The sequence below is a fragment of the Haliotis rufescens genome, unplaced genomic scaffold (genome assembly GCF_023055435.1).
Source record: "Haliotis rufescens isolate VD_foot unplaced genomic scaffold, xgHalRufe1.0.p SCAF_3, whole genome shotgun sequence".
In the NCBI taxonomy this organism is placed as follows: Eukaryota; Metazoa; Mollusca; class Gastropoda; order Lepetellida; family Haliotidae; genus Haliotis; species Haliotis rufescens.
Window position 1 is genome coordinate 47,324,025 of NW_025964001.1, and position 25,975 is coordinate 47,349,999.

General features: G+C 40.4%; 1 protein-coding gene across 1 annotated transcript in view; it reads right to left on the reverse strand.

The window, feature by feature from the left end:
• LOC124149750 (mitochondrial 2-oxodicarboxylate carrier-like) overlaps positions 1 to 25,975 on the reverse strand; it is a 76,847-nt gene that overhangs the window by 20,478 nt on the left and 30,394 nt on the right. Inside the window, exon 4 of the mRNA XM_046521525.2 lies at positions 7,604 to 7,711. Coding sequence (XP_046377481.1) covers positions 7,604 to 7,711 — 108 coding nt within the window. The remainder of the gene's footprint in view (positions 1 to 7,603; positions 7,712 to 25,975) is intronic.

Here is a 25,975-nt window from a genome sequence, read left to right on the forward strand (position 1 = left end):
TGCTATGAAGTGCCATGGTGGAGGCGACTGCCCAGATCATGGAGGATCCAGTTCTGCAGCCTCATAGGCCTGGATGATGAGGGCGTGAGGCCACAGGGCAATCCTGTTGTGGCTAATTTCTGCCTGCAAAGATGGAGATATTGGTATGAAGAGGCAACAACATTTTCCACGATTTTTGGAGCGTCGAATGAAGCACCGCAGCGCCTGTACCGGACATAGGAGTTCCTGTTTGTCTTCAATCACGACTATCAAAGATAGTGGCGGGATGGTGAAGGATCTATCAGGGTGTCCTGTGAGTTGATTCTTGGCTATGTAGACCCAGCACAGCCCAAGATGAACAGCTTCATGCACTCAAATCTGACACAGATGTCTAGGGCGTGTAGTTTGCTCACTCATGCCTCTGTTGCCAGAGCCAAGAGGAAGATAATCTTTTTGGTGAGGTGGTTGTATGATACCGAGTGGAATGGCTCAAAGGCAGAGTCAGGACCACGTTCAGAACCAGGCTAGATGTAAAGAACGTAACAGCGCCAGGAGTTTGGGGACCTTGGTCATCTTTCTATCATCCGGAACTGCCAAGACGGAGTTAAGGGCCACAAGGAGGGTCGTGGTGGTACTTGCCCAATAGATGACACTTGTAGCAAAGGAACAGAAAATATTCCGCCAAGAATTGGGGTGACGCAGAGGCAGGATCCTGGTGTTTCTCCTTGCAGAAACTCTCAAATGAGCGTCACTTGTCATCATAGAGGCACCTGGTGGTAGGATCTGAAACTGAACGTCTGCTGTAACAGGAAGGGGGAGTGAGTCGTCCCCTGGTTGCAGATGATGTTGTCTGTGGATATGGTGATGTGATCGTTTTGAAGTGTCTGCTTCCAGTGAGATAGAGCCAGGATGTGCACCTACAGTTCTAGGTTGTTGATGTGCCCCTGTTGTTGAGTGGGGGACCTTGACCCTACAGATGTGCTCCGCTGCCATGAAGTGAGGCATCAACGAACAGGTGAAATTAGGTTGTTGTCATGTTTGTTGGGGGAGCAGGAACAAAACAATTCTACAGCTTGAGTGTTTAATTGCGACTGCCACAAGCTGGCTACAGCGACACCAAGTGTCAGTGAGGAGCACATAACACTTAGTTAGAGCTAGACGAGTTAGAGTCCATATATTACAGTTGTGAGCTCAGTCATTGGCATAGGATGATGGATGATGGAGATGGACTGGTCCTGGCTACTGATGTAGGGAGCATGGAACATTTGGATAGGGCGTAGCTGAAGCCTTCCTCTGGATGTCAGGTCCTGCGCCCAGGAGCGCCTGCCATTGACGGAGAGTGCGGGATTGTTGACGAGCAGTGAGTAGGTGGTGTTGGATTCGGCGCCACCTGTCCCTGGGTACAGAGAGGAGGTCTCGGTCATTCTGAAAGTGCCTGTGATGAATTGGAGATCGTACGAGGGTATGAGCAGTGACTTCTGGACATTGATGATCCAGCCCAACTGATGGAGGAGATGCTGTGTGAAGTACCTGTGGCGGATAAGCGTGGCCATGTCTCGATGGTTCAGATGGAGGTAGGTGGCTATAGCCACAGGGCCATCAGGGTGAATAGCCACAGGGCCAAAGAAATTCCAAATGGAAGAACCGCCCATTGATAGTGGACCTGAGTGTGGACATCCGGAAATACAGCTGACGCTCCAGGTAGCGCTTGCTGAATGTTGCAAAATTGAGGAGCATTCAGTACTGGTCAAAGTCTTTCTTGGGGGCAAGGAATGTCGGTGAGTAGAAGCCTGGTGTTAGCGCCGGGAGTGTACAATCTCTTGGGCCTCTTTGGCCAGCAGTGTGTGGATGTTGGAGCAAAGAAGTCGCTGTTGTGTAGGGGGACAAGTGTCTGCTATGAGTGACGACGTCAGAGGCGGGTCGTCTCTCAGAGTGAGTTGATACCCTCGGCTCAGTATGCTTATGATGAATGGGTCCCCCAGGATGTCCGAGTTCTACCAATAGCACCTTATTCTCCCACCTACAGGGGTCTCGACAACTTGAATGGCTAGGGGTGGGACATCTTCCCGAGGCAAGAGAGTTAACTGAGTCCAGTTTCCACAATTGCCGAAATAGGCTGGTATTATGGAGTTACATTTTGGCTGGACTAACTAGTCTATGCATAGTCCAATCAAAATCGTGCACCGAAATCAAAATCCGGTTCGTAAAGTGTCATGCAGATTTCGGTCTACTGCAGGATTTGCAAAGCGTGTGCACCGCTAACTTGTTGTCAACAGATATTTTCTAAATCTTTTCATGTTTTTAATCAAGGCGCTCACGTGATTTGATGCACTTCGCGATGTAAGACTCGTTTTATCACAATATAGATCTTGATTATCGATCAGATCGTCTTGACTGTTTGAAGCAAATGCAAGTGATACAAGAGGTTGAATCTGATTGGTCAATAGGAGAGGCATAGAAAGGACATAACTCGTAATAGCCATTGGTGGCGCTACGATCGAGCCCAGGAATTCCAGCCCAGTTCGGCAAGGGTGGAAACTGGACTTTTAAAGTCAGTTAACTCTCTTGCCTCGTGAAGATGGGGGTGGGAGGTCCCAGTCGGTGGTGTCCGTCGTAACAATGCTTCGCTTTTGGTTCCCCCTCACGCCACAGGAATGGTCATGGCGTGGTTTGTTGGTGCCGGAGTGCCCACGGTTCTGCCATTAAAGGCTGAGGTGTCACGTCTTCGCTCCTTGAGGGAGTTTCTCCAAAACTGGTAATTGCAGGTTATTGATGCTTGAAGGAGTTGGCATGAGTCATTTGCTACAGGGCCTGGAGGGCAGTCTTATCTCTGGCGAAGTTGGAGACACGAGCATGAGTAGCAGAGACTTGGCCATTGAAGACCAGGGTGGGCAGAGGTGGCTGCATGCATGTGGGCTCTCATAAGGTCGATCTGGCGCTGTTGATAAGCCATGACCAGGGCCAGGTGGTCAAGGCAGTTGGAGGTGGAAGCCATGATGTAGAGGGGCTTAATGGAATGAAGGATCTCAGTCTCTATGTAGGCCAGCCAATTGTCTGACACACGGATGAGGAGTGAGCAGTTAGAACCAGTCACGCGGTGTAGGTCGTCATCCAGTGTGTGAGCCGAATCCACAAAATCCAAGGCATGGGCTGGGAAGTCGTCCTTCCTGTATTTAGGCACCTTGAAGGAGGGTGTCAATGAGAGCTTGGCAAAGTCTTCATCCAAAGTGTGTCCTTGATTATGGGGTCAGGAGGGACGGATGTTGGATGGGACTAGACAGTGTCCATCACGCCACGTTTGGACCAGGTATAAGAGACAAGGAATCCAGACAATCTGGCAGCCAATCTGGAAACTGGTTGAGGGCAAGGTGAGAGTCGAGGTCAGCATAGGAGTCATCATAAGTGGGAATGAAGGAACCCTCCTGGAGAGCGACTACGTACAGGGAGGACTTACTCCCACTACGCGTAGAGGTGGGAAAGGAAGAGCCGTGAGATGATGAAGAAAGATTGTAGAGGTGCCACTGAGATCCACTGGAGGCGCCGTCCGAGGTGTCAAAGGTGACACTGAGGATGGAGGCACCGTAGGCGCCGAGAGCGTTGCAGAGGCTGGTGGTGCCGAAGGAGCTGTGAACCTAGGCACTGCTTGCTGGAACTTTGTCTGCATCAGATGAAACCATGCAGGATGTGTGTAGGGCTGGAGAGGCGACTGGAGAGGCATTGGGAGGAAGGATGGAAGTCTGATGCGACTGAAGTGCCAGTGCCATTGGTGCCATGGAGAACTGGTAAGACGCAAGGAGAGACGAGCTCAAGGTTGTCAGCGCCACGTCGGGCATCACCGAGGATGATGATGACGTGATAATCAACGAAGCGAGCCTTGATGACGGTGCCAGTGACGTATGGTGGAGAGGAGATGGTAATCATCCCTGATGGAGATACAGGTGTGGAAGTGAACACTGGAGGAACCCCGCCTGAAGAGAAGGAAGTCGTAGCTTGGGTGTTGTCTACACGGATGAGTCGGACATTTTAATGAATGAACCATATGAAAGATATGAAGTCACAAACCGTTGGCACAAATAACAATCACAAGGAAACAAATGGTATTGAATACACTCTAAAGAATTCAAAGGTCTCAGCACAGCTGAGACTCAAAACAGGTGACTTGTGTCTGTGGGTGACAGCAGTAATGTGGTGATCAGACACGTCACCACTTCCGTGGTCACATTGGAGCTGTGTGATAGGGTTAGCCACATAACCAGTTGGAACAACTTATTCTTCAGCAAGACCTCTCACAGCTCTTTCTCTCAGTCAAGAACAAGCAAAAATGCATTAAGGAGTAATGCAAGATAAGTTAAAAAATTTGGGCTATTAAAAGCAACTTCATTTTAACATGCCACGTTTAACATAATAAGTTGTAGCCGGATTACGAGGGGTCCATGGAGTTTATGTGTCCAACAAGTTTTAATATGACATAGCAAAAGAAATAAAACAAATTCAAAATTGATAGAAAACAGCTGGTTGACTGAGATGAGGTTAACTTGTGCTATGTCACAGGCCTTTAATTGACTCGGAAAAAGCGTGCAGCCATTTGCTTTGAATTTCGGTATAAGGGATATATTCTGCCCCTCAGAAATCCACTTGTAGCCCGACTTGCTCATATGGCATTTATTCTCCCACTGATAAATTGATTTCCCCAAGCAGGGAATGAAAATCATGTCATTCTGAAATGGAGTTATAATGTATGATAATACTAATTACAAATCAGTTATCTCTTTTCCATCAAATGATGGACAGATAAACGAATAGTAAAATTCATCACCTTTGTTACATAATTGGCAGAGAAGGCATTTTTTCCGCTAATGGTATTTACCTCCATCTTCCTGTTTCAATTGATAAATTGTGTTAGGAGGTTCTAAGCTTAGGTAAAATTGTAAAATGAAACTGTATTAAGCAAATAGTTTTCAAAACTAAACAATTGTTTTTAAACATTCTGTACATGGATGATGTGGAGGATTTATCTTTTGCAGCTATCGAGGATTGCAAGTTGATATCATTCAGTTTATCCATAACTGTTTATTTTAGATAACCTTGACTTTGAACATTTTGTGATGTCCATATGTAATTTAGACCGTGTTCGTCAAAAATTTGTTTGAGACATGTTACACATGTCTACATGTTTCCATTAAATCCTCCATTATCTGTAATATTTACATGAAGAAATAGAATTTCCATGTTCTCCCAGACACAAGTCTAGCCCAAAAGAAACATTTTTATTTGTGAGAGCGAGAGAGAAAGAGATGAGATCTTCCATTTCTACAAAACTTATGTCACAACAAACTTATTCACATTGTAAATGTTTCCTACATAATGCCTTTTACAAAGCAAAGAGACCTGGATGATACAAATGACAGACGTAACATCCAGGACGTGATACAGTATAGTATTGGTGATATAAAGATTTTCAAAACATAGAGTTAAACACTGTTGTGTCACAACTGAAAATGATGAATAAGAGCACCATTCAGGGACCAAGCTTTTACTTCGAAACAAGTCTACGTTCAACACAACAGTATTTGACTGTATCTCATTACGGTAAAGAAGAATTTGCATAACAATAGCATCAAAATGTCGCAGTCATCATTTGTCATGGCATAGAACATAATACATCGCTTTAGTGGCTTGTTCCAATATATTTTGCTACGTACTACTAAATTGAAGACTTTTTTGCAAGATAATACCAAGGGGTTTGTTTATAGGAATCCACATTTTCTAAAGTATATTCATCAACATTGAAAGTTTTTTTGCAATCACAGTTAAATCTGCTAAAATCATTACATTAGTAATTGGAAATATTAATACTCCAGTTTTCACAAAATCTATAAAATGAGTCGAACATATTTTGTAAATCCTTTGCATTTGAAGCAAACAAAACAGTGTCATATGCATTTAATACTATAAACATAGTATTAACATTTTCAAGAGTCCTTTGTGAGTGATGTTTCCAGATCAAAAAGGAACAATTCAAACAAAAGAGGTGACAAACTTTCTGCTTTCCTTACACCAGATTTACATATTAACATGGGAATAAATTTGTAAGATTTCCATCAAAAGAAATACATGATTTAATAAGGTTGAAGCTGTGGTCAGGCTTGTTGACTTGGTTGATGCAAGTCATCATATCCTAAAGGTATAGATCGATGCTCATGATGTCAACCACTGGATTGTCTTGTCAAGATTTGATTATTTACAGCCTGCCCTCATATACCTGGAATACTGCTGAGTAATAAACAAATAAACAAACATAATAAGGTTGAAACGACAAGAAGTCGATTAAAAATTGAATGTCCCGACTGTTGACTGAAAAACTATTGACATCCTTTTCTTGCTTTGAAAAAGATTCATTTAAATATTATGCTGATAAATATTGACATGACTGTATATCCTTCTATTTTCACAAGTTCTATTCGTAAGACTTTGCCAAAAACATGTATTGATGTTTACGAAAACTTAACCACAATGGATATCCGGTAAAAGGCTAAACACATGGACGTAGTGTGACAAGGGATGGTTTCAGAGTCCTTGTACAAACTCATATGTGCCAAAGAATGCATCTGATTGAACTACAGATCCTTCAGGACAAATACAATTAACAAAGCAGAATACAAACAAATCTAAATTATCCAGATCGTTATTTGACACACGATGTAAAATTGCAAGTTTCCTTTGAAATGGTCCCCATGAAGTAGCAACCAATGAAAACCAGCCTCAAGAAGTCAGGAGGCGACTGTCAATATTGGTATTGATGTTTACAGCCCAGTTGTGGAGGACGACTGATATGCCATACGCAAAATGAGGTTATCCAACATGGATTAAAGTTTATATTGCAGTGTGTTTCTATTTTCCGAAAAAGCTATAAAGTCCCTTTACGTGTGCCACACTGATAGCCTACTTGGTTCCGATAAAATAATAATACTGTAAGATAAATATTTTTAATGACTTGTGATTGTGTTATGTACAAGAATAAACAAGGTTGTCTGCATGTATCTAAGTATTTAACTTAGATTTCATTAAGAATTTGCTTGTGGGGTTATTGATGTTTGCTTGTAGGCGACTATGAATAATCAACAAGAAAATTATGACCACACAGCTCCATAATTGAAAATTCATTTGGGATCAACCATGGGTATCATGAAATTAAGACTCAAAGGGTTGATTTATGTTTCAACAAGTCTTTATGAATTAACAAATACAAAGGCAGTCAAAACAAGCAACGAGTCAACTGTTGGTTGACTTCTGCTTCCAGTGAAAGTGTCAAGTGTGCAGTGGCCAATACATTCAATGTTTTACAGTCTGTGATTAGCAGACTATGGAACAGGTACCAACAAATCCAAAATGTTGATGATCAGACCCGTTCAGGGAGTGAATGACATGAGCGCAGGATCAATTGATCCCGAAATCAGGCTCTACAAAATTGCTCACAATTGGTAAATCAAATTGCTGCAAACATTCATCAAGCTACTGGAGTACGAGTTATTATCATCACACATACAGTTTTGTTCATTTACAGTCTATCTAAGGCCATCCCTTGAATTCTGCTTGAGATGAAAGTGGAGTTATAATTCCTTACCATGGCATATGAGTTCCTTTCTGATTGAAGCTTCACTTTGACAACTTCAAAGGGATTGATGACCACTGCCTCTGTTAGTCCTGAACATAGTCCTGACAGTGTCAACACCTGTAAAAGAGCTTATATCAGATACACTGTGTGACTCTTTGGTGATGTCTGATTGCTGCTCACTCACTGGTTTGGTTAACATTACTTTGCTGACTTATGGTTCCTTCACTTTGCCTTTAAGTATACCATGGAGAATGAACCAGGAGCAACTACAACAAGAGTTTGCCACTAACGTGGCTATATCCCCCGCCCCTGTTGCAGAATTTATGACATAATTAAATCTAAACAAACCCTAATCTTTTTTAACCGAGGTGGAACTTGTCATGGAAATTGTACCTGCAAAGTTTGATGAAAAAATATTGAACGGTTTATGAGTTATGCTCCGGAAACGAACCCTACCCTCACAGAACCTAAGTCCATCTTGTTGCCATGGAAACGCAAAAAAATAAAAATTTCTAAATAGCAAAAGGCACCAGTTCAGCATGTACCTGACAGACCTGCAAAGTTTGATGAAAACATAATGAACGGTTTATGACTTATGTTCCGGAAACGAAACGTGACGGATGAACGGACGGACGGACGGATGGACAGATGGACGGAGCCCATTTCTATATCCCCCGCCAACTTTGTTGGGCGGGGAATAGTAATGTTAAGTTAACCAAACCAGTGACTGGGTGAGTGGGCAGCAATCAGACATCATCATAGAGACAACAGTCAGCTGGATCTAGACATACACAGGACTTAGGACCTTCTCATCCATGATAACACTGTTGTTCACCAGGTAGTTGCATGAGTGAGTGGGGTTTAATGCCACTTTTCAAATGGCCATCCCATTGAGAAGAAGGTAAATGCAATGACCTGATGTTCAAACAGGTGCACCTGGCACTCATTCCTACTCGCTGGGTCGCAGATCATCTGATTCTGTGTGGACCAGTAATATCAAGGTGATCACCTTACAAAACATGTAAAAAGAAATTTACATTTGGATACTTATCCTGCATTACTAACTTAATGCTTCTACTGCTGTTGTGTGACTAGGAGAAGTAGCTCTGAGAGATCCTGCCTACAGAAATTGTTGTACCAACCAGTTGTGTGGCATACTCCCACACGAGGGAGAGTACGAGGTGTGAAATCCAGTCATGGAAAAAGAAAAAGTAGAAAAGGGAGGCAGCCAACTTCCAAATTCCAATTCAAGCAGCTGGAATAAGAGGAAACATGAAACCCTCCAGTCTGGGGTAATTTCTACCAGAGAAGTGGCACGGTCAGTTCCGAGCTGTATGAGACAAGACCGTCTGGGGTGTGTGACCTGCTGCACCACCACCAGGGAACCGGAACTACGAACACCTTGCACAACTTCAAGAGCCACGCCAAGGAGAAAAAGACTGGCAAAGACAGTATCCGAGTGCCAAAAACAAGTTGAATCTTAGCAATTAAATCCCAGCACAGCCCAAGGTGCACAGCACCGTGCACTCTAAGTTTGAACCGTACTTGTTGAATTGAGCTGCAATAGCCAACACCAAGTGAATTATTTTTTGGGTAAGATTGAAGAAAGAAGAAGTGGTTCAAAGGGAGCATTACAGAGTGACTTCAATACCATGTTCAAATCCCAGGATGGGGGACGAAAATTGGCACATTGATCCTCCAGACAAAATGACCGCAAAAGTGACTGAAATTCCGGTATCTTGGTCATTCTGTGATCCGTAGAAACAGCGTAGAGGTGCTATTAGCACAGGAGCAGAAGCCGGAGGAATACTGATTAATGGTTGAAAACCTGGAGGCTCTGTTGGTGCTGATGGCACCGGAGTAACAGATATGCTATGGGAATAGTGAAGACCAGAGGTGCCAGAGCAGCCATAGGATCCATAGGAACTGCCTGAGCCAGTGATGACAGGTACATGGATTGCATCTAATGAGGTGAGGTGAGGTGAAATAGGGTTTAACGTCGCGTCCAAGATTATTGCACTTATATAGCGACGTGCATGTACGTGTGTGTTTGTGTTCTAGTCGGGACTGATGCCGATTTATAGTGCTAGCTCACTGAGATACCATGCCGCAGTTTAACATGAATATCCCACTCAGACACAGTATACTGACTCCGAGCCGACCAGTCCTTGTTTTAGCCCCTTAATGCCGAGCGCCAGACAGGGTAACAACAAGTACCATCTTTTAACGTCTGTTGGTATGACGTGGCTGGGGATCGAACCCCGGACCTTCCGCTCTCCGGGCGGACGCTCTACCACTAGACCACGGAGGCGGTCCTTGCATCTAATGAATCCAGGTGGGATCCAAATATGGTGGAGGGAACGAGCTGAAACCAGGAGGCATGAGAGGCGGCAGTGCTGGGCTGCAGGTGCCAGACGAGCTGAAGACAAAGAGGTGACCATAGGTGTGGACACAGTGGGCATGAATGCAGTAGACGACGGTGGGGAGGAGAGGCACTGCTCCAGTAGTGATGATTGTAGCATGGTAGGGGATAATAACACCTCAGTGTCGATGTTGTCCGATGTCGGAGAAGTGTCCCTGTGGTTAGCCATCTGGGGATGCCTGCGGGCATGTTGGGTGTGTCGAGAGGGGAGAGAGATCAGCAAAACCCGCAGCGTGACAACGTAGAACAGGCAGCCATACGATCAGTGCTCTAGGGTTGGGGAGCCCTGGCTGATTGTGAGCAACGGGTCATATAATTTTTAATGGAATAGACAAACTTGCAAGCAGAATAGACACACATAATAACAAAGATTGGCAGGCACGTAATTATGACTCAAACTTTTAGAAAGTTTACGAGAGAAAATTACGATATAAAGAGTATAATTATATACTTAAAAAGCCCAGAATAGAAATATATATAGCACATGAACAAGCACTAAGATAGACATATTGAAATATCAAAGCACAAGACAAGCAAAACAAGATGGCGGATGGAACAACACACGCACAAAAAAAGCACAGGAAAGAGCTGAAATCAGGCGACAATTACGCTAAGGTAACCTGAACGGACCACGCTAGTACACCAGACAATAAAATATACAATTGAGATCATATTGGTTGTCAAAGGAAAGGATGCTATCTTGTTCTTCAAACTGGAGAGGTATATTTTCAAACATTTCTCAATCTGATGACAAGCAGTGATGAGAGTATATGTGACATTGCCACTTCCGGTCACAGGGTAGCTGTGGGAGGGTGCTTCCCACACAACTGGTTGGGCAACAATTTCTGTAGCCAGGACCTCTCACAGCTCCGTCTCCTAGGTCAAAGAACAGCAGTAGAAGCATTAAGGTATTAATGCAGGATAAGACAAAAATTCTAGCGCATTTAACCTGAACCCCAAAACAAGCATATTTTGTATAAAAATAAAGCACAAATTCTTTTCCATTTTTTGGGGGGGGGGGGGGAGAATGCGTGTTTCAGTGACTGTTGAGTAAACACATAGTTAAACAAAACTAAGCCGACAAAATTAAAACATAGTTGTTTAATTACAAGACTCCCATTGTCTCACATATCACCAGTTTGGTGTCAACAAACTAAATGGCAGTCTGATGGAGTTATACTTGAACTAGCATCGTATAAAAAAGGAAGACAAACACATTCTTATTGCAAATGTATGGATTGTGTGTGCGCTGGTGATGTGCTTCAATCTGAATCGTTTTATCAATGAGGTTCGGGGGGGGGGGGGGTCGTCTAAGCAGTGTATACTGGATTGAGGTCATCCATTATGGACCATACTTATTTACAACCCAGTAATTTTTACCAGTTTTGTTTTGTTTCAGTTTTTTTATCTTTTACATATTGTATGACTAAATTTCTCTGTTTATTCAAAGATAAGATTCAGTTAAAAACAGACAGAATCTTGTGCCTCATGAAAGATGATAAAAGGAATATGTATATTCCTGATTATCTAATTCCTTCTCAATGGATTTTCATTGAAAGAAATACTAAAGAATTGACTTTCACTTCATGTGAATTAATTGGTTATGAATGTTTATAGAGTGTGGGGCCCAACTGTATGTACTTCTTAAAAGAGAAATGATATGAGTGTATGTACTCTAAAAATGTCTTAAGGAGTTTTATAATAGCTTATATAAGCCAGAGGCAGTACTGATAGTGATACCATCAATATGTTGAAAGCTACTGAAACCCCATTATTATCAAATACAATAATGAAAAGTTTAAACATTTTTTACCGACATTGGAGAATAAACCCAGGTAATAAAATCAATGAAGAACAACAAAAACCCAGGCATAGATGGATTACCTTATAACTTTTATTGAGAAATAGGAAAGATTTGATTAAATGAATACATTGTATTTAGATACATTAAGAGATTCATTTCAAAACAAGCATGAAATACTCATATCCTAATATGACATGTCAGGTGTGCAAGCCATTAGACCTCCGGAAACGAGCACTACCACCATTTTCAGTCTCAGTCTAAGATGTTGCTACGGAAACTCAAAATTTATTTTTTTTTAAATCCCAAACTATCAAAAAACACCAGTTTACCACTACATCTATCTATGTGAGTAGTATAGGTAATGGGGGTTCTACCGCAACTCCACTGGAGCCGGATTCATATACCTATACTGCTACTACAGATGGCATTTTTTATGCCAAAATGACTATGCGATTTAACGATAGTCATAAGATTAACCCTAGCTCACCAATACCTGGGGCCAATCATTGCTTCTATTAGTATAAAAATGATGATGTGATTCAACGAAAGTCGTTTTAAAAGAAATATCAATATTAATTAATAATGGATAAAATTTACTATAGCCCACGAGGATATTGGAAAGGTGTAGGAGCAATAAAAAAATTAGCCACCACGGCTAAGGTATCTAAAGATGTGGCCAAGGATTGGTTAAAGAAACAAGCGATGTGGCAGATATATTTACCGGCACCGCGTTATATACCGAGGAAGAAGTTTGATATTTTTACAACGAATGAAGTTCATCAGGCTGACCTCTTGTTTCTTCCCCACGATAAGGTAAAACGCAAAACGTATAAATACGCTTTAACCGTAGTGGATGTGGCTAGTCGATACAAAGAGGCTGAGCCATTAACATCGAAAGAATCAACAGAGGTAGCTAATGCACTGAGTCGCATATATAAACGCGGACCGCTAAAATGGCCTAAGCTATTTCAAGTAGATCCCGGTCGCGAGTTTATGGGATCGGTAACTAAACTGTTAACAAAGAACGATGTCAAAATCGTTCGTGGTGAAAGAGAGGCCCACCGCAGTCAAGCTATCGTCGAAAGATTTAACAGGACATTAGCGGAACGTTTGTTTGGCTATCAGTATGGGATCGAAATGAAATCCGAGCGATTGAGATCAACCGAATGGGTGACACGATTATCAGCCGTTGTATCAGCGCTGAATAATGAAGTAACGAGATTAATAGGGAAGAAACCATCCGATGCTATTAAAATGAAATCAGTGACTTCCGAATCTTCAGCACTGAGGAGAGGCAAAGAACGAAAACTTCCGGATAGAGTAAGGGTAAGATATTTATACCAGGCAGGTGAACTCGAAGGAGGCCTACGTCGCGCAACCGATCCCATATGGTCCCTTAAGACGTATAACATTAGTCGATTGGTTACGAAAGAAGGAGAGCCTATTCTTTATTATCTTCAAGATGGACCGGGTAGGGCATTTGTACGAGAAGAGTTGTTCATAGTTCCCGACGGTACGGTATTACCACCATAACCATAAGCATAGGTATTTACACCATCATTATCAATCCATCTCTTTGTATCTAAGGGGGATAATGATGTCTTGTTCATTCTTAATCCATATATCCTATGATTGTAACTTCTTAAAGAGTTCATCTCGTGTTTGAACGTTCTACCGTTGAATAATGATTCTTTATACTGTTCGTGTTTGATATGCTTTTTTACAACATACTTCTTAACGCCCTTGGCTTTTCTTATCTCTCCATTATCGGACTTCTTTATAGAATACATCTTAGGTCTTAATCCCACATACTCCGCTATAGGGGTCCCAGCACATTCATCCTTCATCTTACCTAACACCTTTTTATTTACAATGCTGTGCAGTGGATTATCTTTAGGATAATCGCTCGTGTCGTACATATCTATTTTTTCTGCCATATCTTTATACACATCCTCGGTTTGTATTTCCATCAACAAAGAATCTGTGTCGGTATATAACACCTCGCATCTATTGCCGTATTGCTTCTTAAGTTCGTTGTAATAAAAGTCATACATTAAGTGTTTTGACAAGTCGAGAATACTCATACCGACGTACACCGGTCTGTTGAATTTTATATTACTCTTCTGCATATGCAACGCAGCTAAGTCGTTATCGAATATCTTGCTTCTGTTAAAAGCCGGACTGGCTATAAGTTTCCTGAGTCTTTCTTCCTCATTAGATCTGACTAATTTAACATCAACACGCTTCCTTAGATTCTCCATAGTTTTACCAAATACCGAGTTATTCATGAGCTTATATAGATTCTTTTCGAAATCGCTGGTAGCTATCTTTCTTAAATCTGTGTTCAACCTTATATAGGGCTCCATCCAAGGGCTTTGATCAAACTTTAGAACTCTGTGTATTTTCTTAAGTTTCATACCTAACGATAGATACAACTGGAGATTTCTGTAGTGAACTATATATTTTGTTTTATCCATCAAATTTGGTACGAGTTTTTCTACGTTAGCTAACCTACTATTACCCATCAAGGAGCGTTGATATTCCGACATCCAATCTTTATTAACCATTAATCTTTCGGGAGCTAGCGGATAACTGTTATGATCTTTATGTAACGAACTTGGATATTCCAAGTCAACTTCTAGTATGTACCCTTTATTCACATCATTATTATGAATATTATCGATATCATTAACTTCGATATCATAAATCCATTCAAAACCACCCGTGGGTAAAGGTTGACTCATAGCCCTCCGTACAAATTGTTAGCGTCGAGATATAATATGTGCGGGTCGGGTTTACTGGGATCGTATCCTTCCACTAATTTATTATTAGCCTTAGAATACCTTTTAGCTGCCATCGATATACCACCTCTTAATCCTTTCTCAATAAACAAGTGCATATCGTAATCTGTGAGTAGTTTTAGTTCTACGCCGGTCTTCTTTAACAATGCATCCCACGATAGTCCGGGACTGGAATAGTACCATGCCGGGTCCAAGCCATATTGTTTGAAACACGTCTTTCTAAATATCTCGAATATATCGGCGAGTAACAGTACATCGGTTTTTAAGTACAGATCGTGATAATCGCCTAAATTCTTACAACCTAATTTATCCCAGACCGTCAGAGCGTGTTCATAATCAGCATCTGTTATTCTAGATTCTGTTAAGTTACTATAGAATGATTCGAGGGGTGGTAATTCAGTTTCTTCGAATCTAGACCAATCATCCATATATTCGTAAGGATATACACCTTTTCTCAGCAACAAATGACGAGTTATCTTATCGGTATATTTATTTGTTATCGCAAAGTCATCGGGATTGTTCGCATTAGCTAAATTGTCCAGGGAAGATAACAGAAACTGTACGGAGTCTATGAATCTAAGTCCATTACTTTGCTTTGTTCTAGATTTCCCATCCTTGTCCCTATAATGTATAGGTTTAGTCAACGAGAACGATATGTATTTTTCCATATTATTAGGAATGCACGTTAAACCGCCGTCGGTCTTTGAGATAGCTTGCATAATGAGATGTGAATCGTATCCCCTAAGGTTATGAAACACAACGGGGATGGGTATTGTTTGAGCATTCATTTTTAGTTTCAAGTTACACTCGTTATGCGCGGCTCCCCGATAATTACCCGTGACGTGACAATGATCTCTTACGGAATCCCCATCCAGGGGTTTATTACAAACTTGACAACTCGTTGACTTCTTATTGGCACTCCAATCATCCCTCGTCATACGCATGGGTATCTTACACGATAAATTTTCCCTGATTATTCTCTCTTCATTTTGTAGATATTCTAGGAACTTTCCCGCTGCATCGGGACCTCTGTAAATCACGGGCGGGTTTGTTTTCCCATCATACCTTACAACTATATATCCAAACCCACAAGGAATATGTTCTTGAGTTTTGTACGTAAAACTATTATCAGTATTGCTACGGTTGGTATTTTCTATGTGTTTGATAAGCGCTTCGAAGTCGGCGTAAATTACGTACGGTACTGGCATTTGATTACAATAATGTTCAAATTTTAATATATTTTTCCCCTCTTTAGGCATATCGATCCTGATAGCATTCTGTCCAACACCTCTACAGTCTTCTTTATGCGCTTCTAATAGATCTTGTCTGCTGTACCCATGTAGGCATCTTTCGCAGAAATATTTCTTTTCTTTATGTTTTGTTTGATCGTATAGCAGCCTGTTTAAACTCTTTATCCACGTATAATGATATTTACCATCTTTTTCGATCAGAAATGAATTGATTCTGGGGATATTTTCCGGAGCGGAGCTTATCCTGTGTACAACAATTCCTTTAGAAGAATGTCCGAAAACATTTATAGCTAAATTATTTTGCTTTTCCACCTTATCAATTTGTGATATTGGTGTAGGTTCGTCTATACCATCGAAGTTGAGTCCATCGTTTTGGGGATAGCTAGAAGGTCTATTTGCAATTTTAGAATCTACGGGGAACAATGCAGATCTTATCATCATTCTTAAACAGTCATCGGATTTATTTTTTACGTTAATTATGGCTTTTTTCTTCTTATAATACGGAGGTAAATCTATATAAGATCCACCTTTGAAAGGCATATAATTTGCTATATCTAAATATAAACTATCGATTTTATCAACACCCCAACCCGAACCTCTATTAGTCCAGCGTTCTAAAGTTTCCTGTATCCTCTGAATTGATGTATCTAATGATGAGTTTATAGTATCGGATTCGGTTATAACTTCTTGATTGCTACGGAAATATGGTTCGGTATATTCGGTGCTATCGTCTGTGTTACTTTTACTCAATGTCATTTTAATCGTCAGCTGGTATTTTATACTATGTAAATCATCTAATTCCTCGTTAATTTTACTGGATATGATGGGCTTAATATCGTTAACATCCATGTTGGAATTAATATCCATCTTCCAACCTCTTAGATATTTACCAACGCCGGCGGATGTGGGTACAAATATTAATTCTTGATGTTGATTATCATTATCATCATTATGTCGATTATCAACATTATCAATAGGTTGATTATTATCTAGTAAAGCGATCAATTCAGCTCTTCTCATTCGAGAATAACCTCTCAGCCCACCGTTTCTCGCTCGAGCTTTGAGTTCTCTAACAGTCTGGGGTCTGTTGTATTCCAAACAGAGTAAATCCATCAATTCAGCTTTTCTCATACGAGAATATCCACGCAGTCCACTTTGCTTTGCCATAGCTTTTAATTCTCTGACAAAAACCATTGTGGTTGAATGGTATATGCAAAATGAGACAAATGTCTAATTGGTTGTTTTCATATATCTAAATACATATTCTCCCCAACCTATTCCTCTCATTGATGTAATCTCTCTTCCTAGCATAAATAATCTGGTTCCTGACCCTATCAGCACCGTGTTCCTTACATAAACAATAACGACCTTTGACCCCTATCCCGCATACAGAACACGTATAGTTAATGTTTCCGCGCCTGATGTAATAATTGTGTATGCCGCAGTAAAAAAAATCAACACAGCGTCGGTTACAAAGGGTAGTCTTTCCCATGAGTGTAAACTTGCAGTTATTCATGGTATATACATCTATCATATCATTTGTCTAAATGCAAATCACAGCTACACTGTGAGATATTGATTATGCTATTTATAGATCATAGCCACAGCTGTCACTCTGACTTATGCATGGTATAGCTGAAAATCAATAGAGAAGTCAATCCAATAATAATAAATGTGACCTCTCGGTTCTTTTGTTCCTCTGACGGTGTATAAAACTGACTCATTGTTGGTCTTGGTATTGGGTCTAGTTTTTTCCCATAAACGAGGAAGTATTCGTGCATGGCAGATTCGACATCCTTAAACGTTTGAATTGAATGTCCTTCCTTAATCAGTTGTTCATGAATAAAGTCTAATCTCTTCATTCTCTGCCGCGTATATTGTGACTGGGCTGCTTGGAGTTGTTCTAAAGCATTGTTATGTCGTTTACGTTCCTCTTCAACTTCTTTAGCGTTTGATTCCCTCATACTAGAAAATAAAAAATTACTCCCCGAAAAAGCTAGAGCATTAACAACAGCTCCACCGACCATCATTGCAATTGTTGCCATGTTTATAAAAATATAAAATGTTCAAATGTTCGATAATATAATATATTCAAATGTTTAATTACTTCATTATGTCTTCCGGGATAAGTCCTTGTTTGATGAGCATATCCTTTGTTGCCATAGCTAATCCAATATCCAGAACCATCATTGGTATGTCATATCCATTAAAATCTAGCTTGGGAGGTGTGGCTTTAGTAATCATTTTAGCCATACGGGCATAGCCAATGGCCAAGCCGGTGACCACCGCTGAATGATACGTCGCGTTTACCAACATTTTACCGTCTGTAGCTGGAGTAGTCATGCTTCTTATAGCATTATATGAGGACTAACCTCTAATTGAACTTGTTGTTGTGGCGGGGGTGACGTTTTCTCTTCTCCGGTCTTATAAAAGAACCATACAACCGCTATACCAGCAACTCCTACTAGTGCCCATGTTTTAATCGGATTAATATTTGAATTATTTATTAATTTCGCTTTGCGCGCCAGCCCTCCCTTTCTTCCTGCGGCTATTTTTAAAGGATTCTTTGTCACTCTGGGTTGTTTTTTTGTTTTCACATTCACTGGTGGTGGTTCCTCATTCACTTGTTGTTCCGCAATCTGTTGTGTGTTCACAATCTGTGGTTCCTCGTTCACAATCTGTGGTGTCACCTGTTGTGATTGTGTCTCCATTATTATTAAGTGGGCACGTATGTTTAAATTGACAATACCTAGCCGTTATTAAAGCTGTGGTGAACGGAGCTAAGAACATTCCGTATCTATGATAAAACTCACAGCTCACTGCGCTTATAGCATGTTCGATGAATGGGTCTTTCTCGAGAGATTCGCATAAATACAGGCGATGTTCTGCCGGGATGGGGAGAAACGTACTAGCTACGGCTGTGTATAGTTGTAATATAGAAGACCCTATCGTTTTAGTCATGGTAGCTCCCAGTCTAGACTCGTAACGAGCGTACAGTTTTTTAATCTCTTCGTCGGTCATGTTATCAATTTTTTCGATGGTATAATTTTCTCCCAAATATTGGGAACATTTTCCACCAGCTACCAAAGCGGCGAGTCTTTCTCTATGTTTATCTAAAGATTTATCTAAAGATTTATCAGCATGTTGATCTGCATCAGATTCTTTGAGCATTTGTTCGATGAGTTCGTCGCATTCTATAATGTAATACCTAAGGAGATATTTAAGTCTAACATAATATAATATGACATATCCAATACATCCCGTAATAATGAACTGTTGCGAAAGAATGAGGATTTCGAACCACATTTTATGTAATATTAACCGCTAATGTTCAATTTGCTACATTTTGCTATAATTTTGCTATATTTTGCTACATTTTGCTATAATTTTGCTATAATTTTGCTACATTTTTGCTAAGCAATTGCATAAGCAGCTGGTTGATCGGTTTTTAATACGAGTTTACAGTGCTTCGTTGCCGCTAACTGTTTTCTGACTTTATCTCGTTCCCCCTTGGTATAAATGACATCATTTTCGCGTAAACATTCCTCGAATGAATCTCGATCTTTGCAATGAAAAAGCGCTACCCATTTGGTCTGCTCTCTGAGATCTTTCAGGACAGAGTTGTATTTTTGAGTAAGTACCCAAACGCCATGTTGAGTATGCCGACCGGAGAATGCTAAATACGAAAGCATATCTTTCTTTTTTGTGAGTTCTTTACTCGCGCTGCAGTCGTCTATTACGAAAAGGGTCGATTCTCCTTTGTATTTTTCGTGACATACTCGGAGGCAGTCTTGTAAACGATCGCCCGGATCGACTCTGTGTACCCCGTCGTCATTCATTACCCAATCTCTCGATAAGTAGGTTTTATTAACGCTTATAGTCGGGCACAGAATAATGATATGATCGAAAACGTCCCGATAATGACTTTCTAAAATATCTAGAATAAAGGCTGTTTTTCCGCAGCCCGTTTGCCCGCATATGATAGCGCAGTGCGGATCTTGAGGTAAAAGATTATCAATAGATTGCTTGCACGAATCTCCTATTCTGTATATTAAGTTGCGCATCCATAATCATGTACAAATATATGTTTAATTTACCAGCCGCTTCCTGAAGCTTCGTTATCTGTATGGTGGCACCCTCGCTAGCATTTTCTATTCTCCTCCCACTGCCTTGTAGTTGGTCATCGTCCGTTGTTCGCATGTCGAGCCATAGCGCGTACTTCGTGGTGAGGTATTCACCCATCGATACACTCCCGAGAGACAGATCTTTCACGACCGCGTTAACTTCCGGGGAGCGTTTTATAGAAGGAAGTTTTTTAATCTCATCCCACTGGTGATACGCTAGCATTCCTTGGCTATATAGTTGATTAGGAACGCCCTCGATAGTCAATTCTACTTTTGTAATCTTGGGATTGTAGAACTTCTCGGTATTTCTTTTAAACGCATCGGAGGGGTCCTCGAACAACATTAAAATACCCTTCAGCGACCTCGTGGGAACGTTTAGATTGATATTCCACATCGTATCTTTTTTGTCCCTCGTGATCTTTCGGTGTCGCAGCACGCGATCGTACAAAATGGCTAAACTTCCCGTATACTGGTTACGAATTTGTCTGGCTAATTCGGGATCCGTTATCATATCGTACTACAGCGAGATATTGTCAATTGAATAGCTAGCATCTTCATTAGCAGATCTGATTACTCTACCGTAGTCATTAAAAGTGAGTTCGTATTCTAACCTATCGCCTAGGGATGCTTGATAAAAGGGCATGTGGGAATCTAGTAATTCAAAGTCTAAGGGAACATAGAATCTGTTACCTAATGCGTCGGCAACGGCCTTTTCTTTTTCGTTGGTATCAACACCATTTTCAGCACCCACACGCAGTCTCAATGTGTTCTTATTACAAATACCTTGGTACTGTAAGTTTTCCCGCTCTTTATCCGTTCTCCAGAGATCCATGTAGCAATAGTATACATCGCTATCGTCGATACTCAAAACCGCTAATTTTAATCGCGATTTTCTTAACGATAGCACGACCTATGTTCTGAACGGGCTCTCTGTTAACGTCTGTAGAAGTCAAACTAATCGTAAATGCTAGTCGGACAGTTCCCGGAACTAACACATCGTGTGCGCCGAGATTAGGAAAGCGAACCAGAAGCGTTTGATTCTGATCTATGGTACTAGGGTTATTAGTTATAGTTACAGACTGACGAATTGCTTTGACCCCTAATGGATCTCGAAGTCTACGTTGTGGGTTTAACTTGCGTCCGTATTGTGAAGACATTGTTTATATTGAAATTATGTACCCTATGTTAAATATAAAAATGACTGATTTTGATATTAATGACTTTGATCTAAGTACCTTTGATGATCCGAATCCAATCGAAGAGGGTACTGATGAAACCAGGTTTAGTAGTCTTAACGATGAACTTTTACAATCGTCCGTCAATGATTATTGCGATGCCTTAAAAGATGATAAAAATTATGTTATCCCAATAGGTCGTGACTATTCAAAGTTTATGCTAGATAGTAAAGGAATATTACGACTGCGTGACTCTCCACATATTGATCTTATGCATTATAGTACTCGTAATCCCCTAGCCTTGTCTACTATAGCTGGTAAACATAGCCGCGAGTTTGTTCGTGATAAATTAGGTTTTGTAGAATACGGACGAACAAAACTTCCCGCGAAGACTACTAAGGTTCTTAGGACTGTGCGGGAAGAACTCAGTAACACAGAAAATTTGGAAGAAGCCTCTAACGTGGCCTCGAACGGACTCGGAGAAATCTTGGATACCTATTACTATAATTCCACGTTACAGGTACCATATTCAGAGTTCAGTATTAGGGAATTACGAGGTCTTGACAAAGCAATGCGAACAATGTGGGGAGAACTCATCAATAATATAGCCAAGATATCCGAAATCGACAAGCATATAGCTCAAGAGAAAACAAAACTTGAACAGGCGGGCGATGAGTTCAGTAGACGCCGCGTAGCGGAAAGATTGCGTAACTTAGAAGACGAAAGATCGGCCTGCCTCGAAGCTGCTTCCAGTAATAGAAAGGCACTTCGTTCGCAAATCAGTCGTATTCGAGAAACTATCGATCAAGTCCTCAACGATGACACTACACTGGCCGATAAAATTAAAACATTGTTCAGAGAACAGGAATATGAATTGCCAGTATTTTAACCGCGTTGGGATTTATTATATCGACTTTGACTCTCTCGTTAACAGGTGGTAGTACAGGTGGCGGATCACCGCCCAGCGATAAAAATGGTATAAAAGAGTGGATAAAAAAGCATTTAAAAGCATTAGGCTCAGCACTGGGAAAGCTCGCTGAGAAAGCCGCGGCCGCACTTCCCGGTATAATAGGGAGTGTTGTTTCCTGGCTATTGAATTTATTAGCTAAGACCACCACTTGGCTTAGTCAAAACTTGTGGGGGCTGATCGTAGCAATTGCAGGGCTGTTGTACGTATTCGCTAAGAACTATTTAACCACCAAATCAGTTCGCTAACCAAATCATGAGTAAGCCAACCGAGACTCCACCCACTACAAGCGCTGTTTTTTCATCGATATGTTGTTGATTTTTAGCCTCAATATGCGGTGGTACTTGTGCGTTAGTAGATGGTTGTGCATTAGTAGAAGTTTTAGCGATAGTTGGTGTTTGCGGCTTGACTATTCCCTTTTCGCCCGTGATCGTTTGCGTTATTAATTCGACGTTAATATCTGAATTTATACCTGGTTTTTGTTGATCGGTAGCGATAACAATTTTATTATTATAGCCCATCACTTGACCGATCTTAAGTTCCATATTACTCGAGACATGTAAAGTCCCGGCGCATAAACGAAGTCCACTTTGGATTGAGCGTACTGTAATGCATCTTGAAAACGCTTTATAGACGATGGTATGTCAACTGGTGAATTAATGGCGTCCTCCACGTTTGAGACAAACTGTTTTTGCGCATCGAACGCCGTCCCAGTACCAATAATGGATGTTCGTGTTTGCGATTGTGCTCCGAGAATTGCCCATACATAAGTTCTTATCAATTCATTAACTCTTTCAAATCCTGGGTTAGTAAAATTATTTTCCGTTTTATCATTAAGAAATTCATTCCAAGCATCTGTTGTATCGTTTGGATGCACAAACTTTGTTATAAGATAAGGAATGCCACTCTCAAAGTTCATACGATCTGCTCTAAACTGTTTACTCGAGAGAGCAAAGCCTGAAGGGATCACACCCGCTTTAATTAAATAATCGCTTTTATCTTTAATAGTTCTTTGTCCATTGTACGGAATACCTAGACCATGGCTAGGTCCTTTAATGCGCCAATCTTTACTCGTAGAAACATTAAATTCATTACAAATACGTTCGAAGGCCCTCTTATCATAATGATTATTTGCGTGATTCCATGCTGGATCCATCGGTAATGGAGCACTAATTTCTTTAAGTATACGTCTAATCTGATAGTACACGTGAAATAATATAACAGACTTATATAGTTTAAATCCTGGGACATTAACAGATACGCCACATCCCATTGTGGCACACCATACGGCAAAGTTTAACTGATTCTGCCAAAATTGCATCGGATTGTGAAACCAATCGGGCACCATTTTATCGCTAGTTGCCGTGACCCTGTACTTTTCAAAGATATCTGGGAATTTAACGAAAAATTCAGCACCGGAGGCAGTTACTATAATCGATTGATTAGTAATGTGAGTCGATTTCATATTTAAGTTATGATATAGTATCATTGTATATTTAATATGTATGTTACACTCCCGGGAATAACAAATGGTCAGTCTATTGAACTGCTTCATACAATCGATAACTCGGATGGACAACTCGAAAGTAGCTCTATGCGACGTAACGTATTACCCACAGTGGACCAATATAAGTGCTATAAAAAATAATAATAAGATGAGTATACCAGGTGAAAACAATGGTATTGACAGAGAACTCATTATACCTGATGGGTATTACAGCGTATGCTCACTCAATGATGAATTTTTTAAGTCTAATGGAATGAGTATCACACAAAATGAGTCGAATGGGACAGTGAAAATATACACTGGAGAAAAAGGTGTAATTATTTACGAGTACTTAGCAATTACACTTGGACTTGGACAGTCAGCATTATTACCACCTAAAAAAACAGTGACTGTATATGCATTACCCGATTTAGTTCCCTATAAAGAGTTGTGCATCCATCTTGATCAGATCAGTACGACGGATAATATTCAACAAGAAAGTCCTTCAACTCTACTCAGATGTGTTCCAGTTAAAGATGAAAAATACAATAGCGGTAGAACGGAATCTTTCTCAACATTACAATATAAAAAATTAAAGCGTGGTATTATTTCAGACCTCAAAATTTCTGTATTAGATGTAAAACATCAACCTGTACATATAGGATACTTAAGTGTAACACTCCATATTAAAAATAATGGTTGATTCCATATTTAAGTTATGATATAGTATCATTGTATATTTAATATGTATGTTACACTCCCGGGAATAACAAATGGTCAGTCTATTCAACTGCTTCGTACTATCGATAACTCGGATGGACAACTCGAAGTCGCACTATGCGATGTAACGTATTACCCGAGGTGGACCAATATAAATGCTGCAAAAAATAATAATGGGATAATGATAATAAATTCATATGGTAATAGCAAATCCATTACTATACCTGATGGGTATTACAGCGTAAGCTCACTCAATGATGAAATTTTTAAGCCTAATGGAATTATTCTCACACAAAATGAGGCGACTGGGACAGTGAAATTAGTCACTGGAAATCCAAATATAATTGTATTGGGTCAACCAGGTAGAGAGGTATTTAGTCGCTTAGATGACGCACATCCTTATATTAAATTACCCGATTTAGTTCCCTATAAAGAGTTGTTCATCCATCTTGATCAAATAAGCACGACAAATAATATTCAACTAGAAAGTCCTTCAACTTTGCTCAGATCTATTCCAGTGAAAAATGAAAAATATAATAGCGGTAGAACGGAATCTTTCTCATCATTACAATATAAAAAATTGAAGTGTGGTATTATTTCAGACCTCAAAATTTCTGTATTAGATGTAAAACACCAACCTGTACATATAGGATACTTAAGTGTAACACTCCATATTAAAAATAATGGTTGATGCATCAGGCCCTGGAACAGTAAGACAATGCGCTTTCCGATCTCGGAGACACAGAAGGATTTGGTAAACCCGGTACCGATGGTAAGTTATACGCTTTACACTTACACGATAATGTATACAATCGGAAAGAAGTCACATTCACGGGTAATCTAGGAGATTTAAGCGATGTCGATGTTAGTAGACTCCTTAAAAACACTTCGTACAATATTACTCGCAACGACGATAATAAATGGACTATGATCGAAGCAAACATCGAGTGGCTACTGAATATCGTCATTACCCCACCTTATGTGATGATGGGTAAGGGACATAATTTAACTAAGATAATAGATAGTGGCATCGTACTCGCGGCTTATATCCCGTCAAAACGAAAAAGTGTGTTAGTTACCCCCCTGCCAGAAAACCCAGGTCATATGTTATATAGTCGTCCGGCCTTAAAAAATGTTACTTTAAATTTGGTTACTGAATTCGAAGATATTAAAGATAACTTGAGTGCAATACCTAATCTTTCTACGCTTATTATTGAAGTCTTGTTCGGAGATGCACCGGAAGATGCCTTTGAAATATTACCAGGTCTATCGATTAAATGGCTAAAGAAACACCAACGTCAACGTTGCAGTATTATTCATATCGGAGCATCGCCCGTTGCAACCCTCGAGGGGGTCCAAATTATTAAAAGTGACAGTATTTCTCTTTCTAAGATAATCTTGCCGTATAATATACATTTGATAAGATTGATGTATAGTCTCAAAACATTTAAGCAAGACCAATTAAAGACTATTATATGAACGTAATATACACTATGAGTTTATATCCGACGCTCGGTGAAGCATTTGAAAAGATGGATACTGTTGATGGATTTCGATTACATCAAATAAGCGACATAAAACATCGAATAGGGAAGGAGAGGGAGTTGAGACTTGGATTGTTTAAAAAGTATC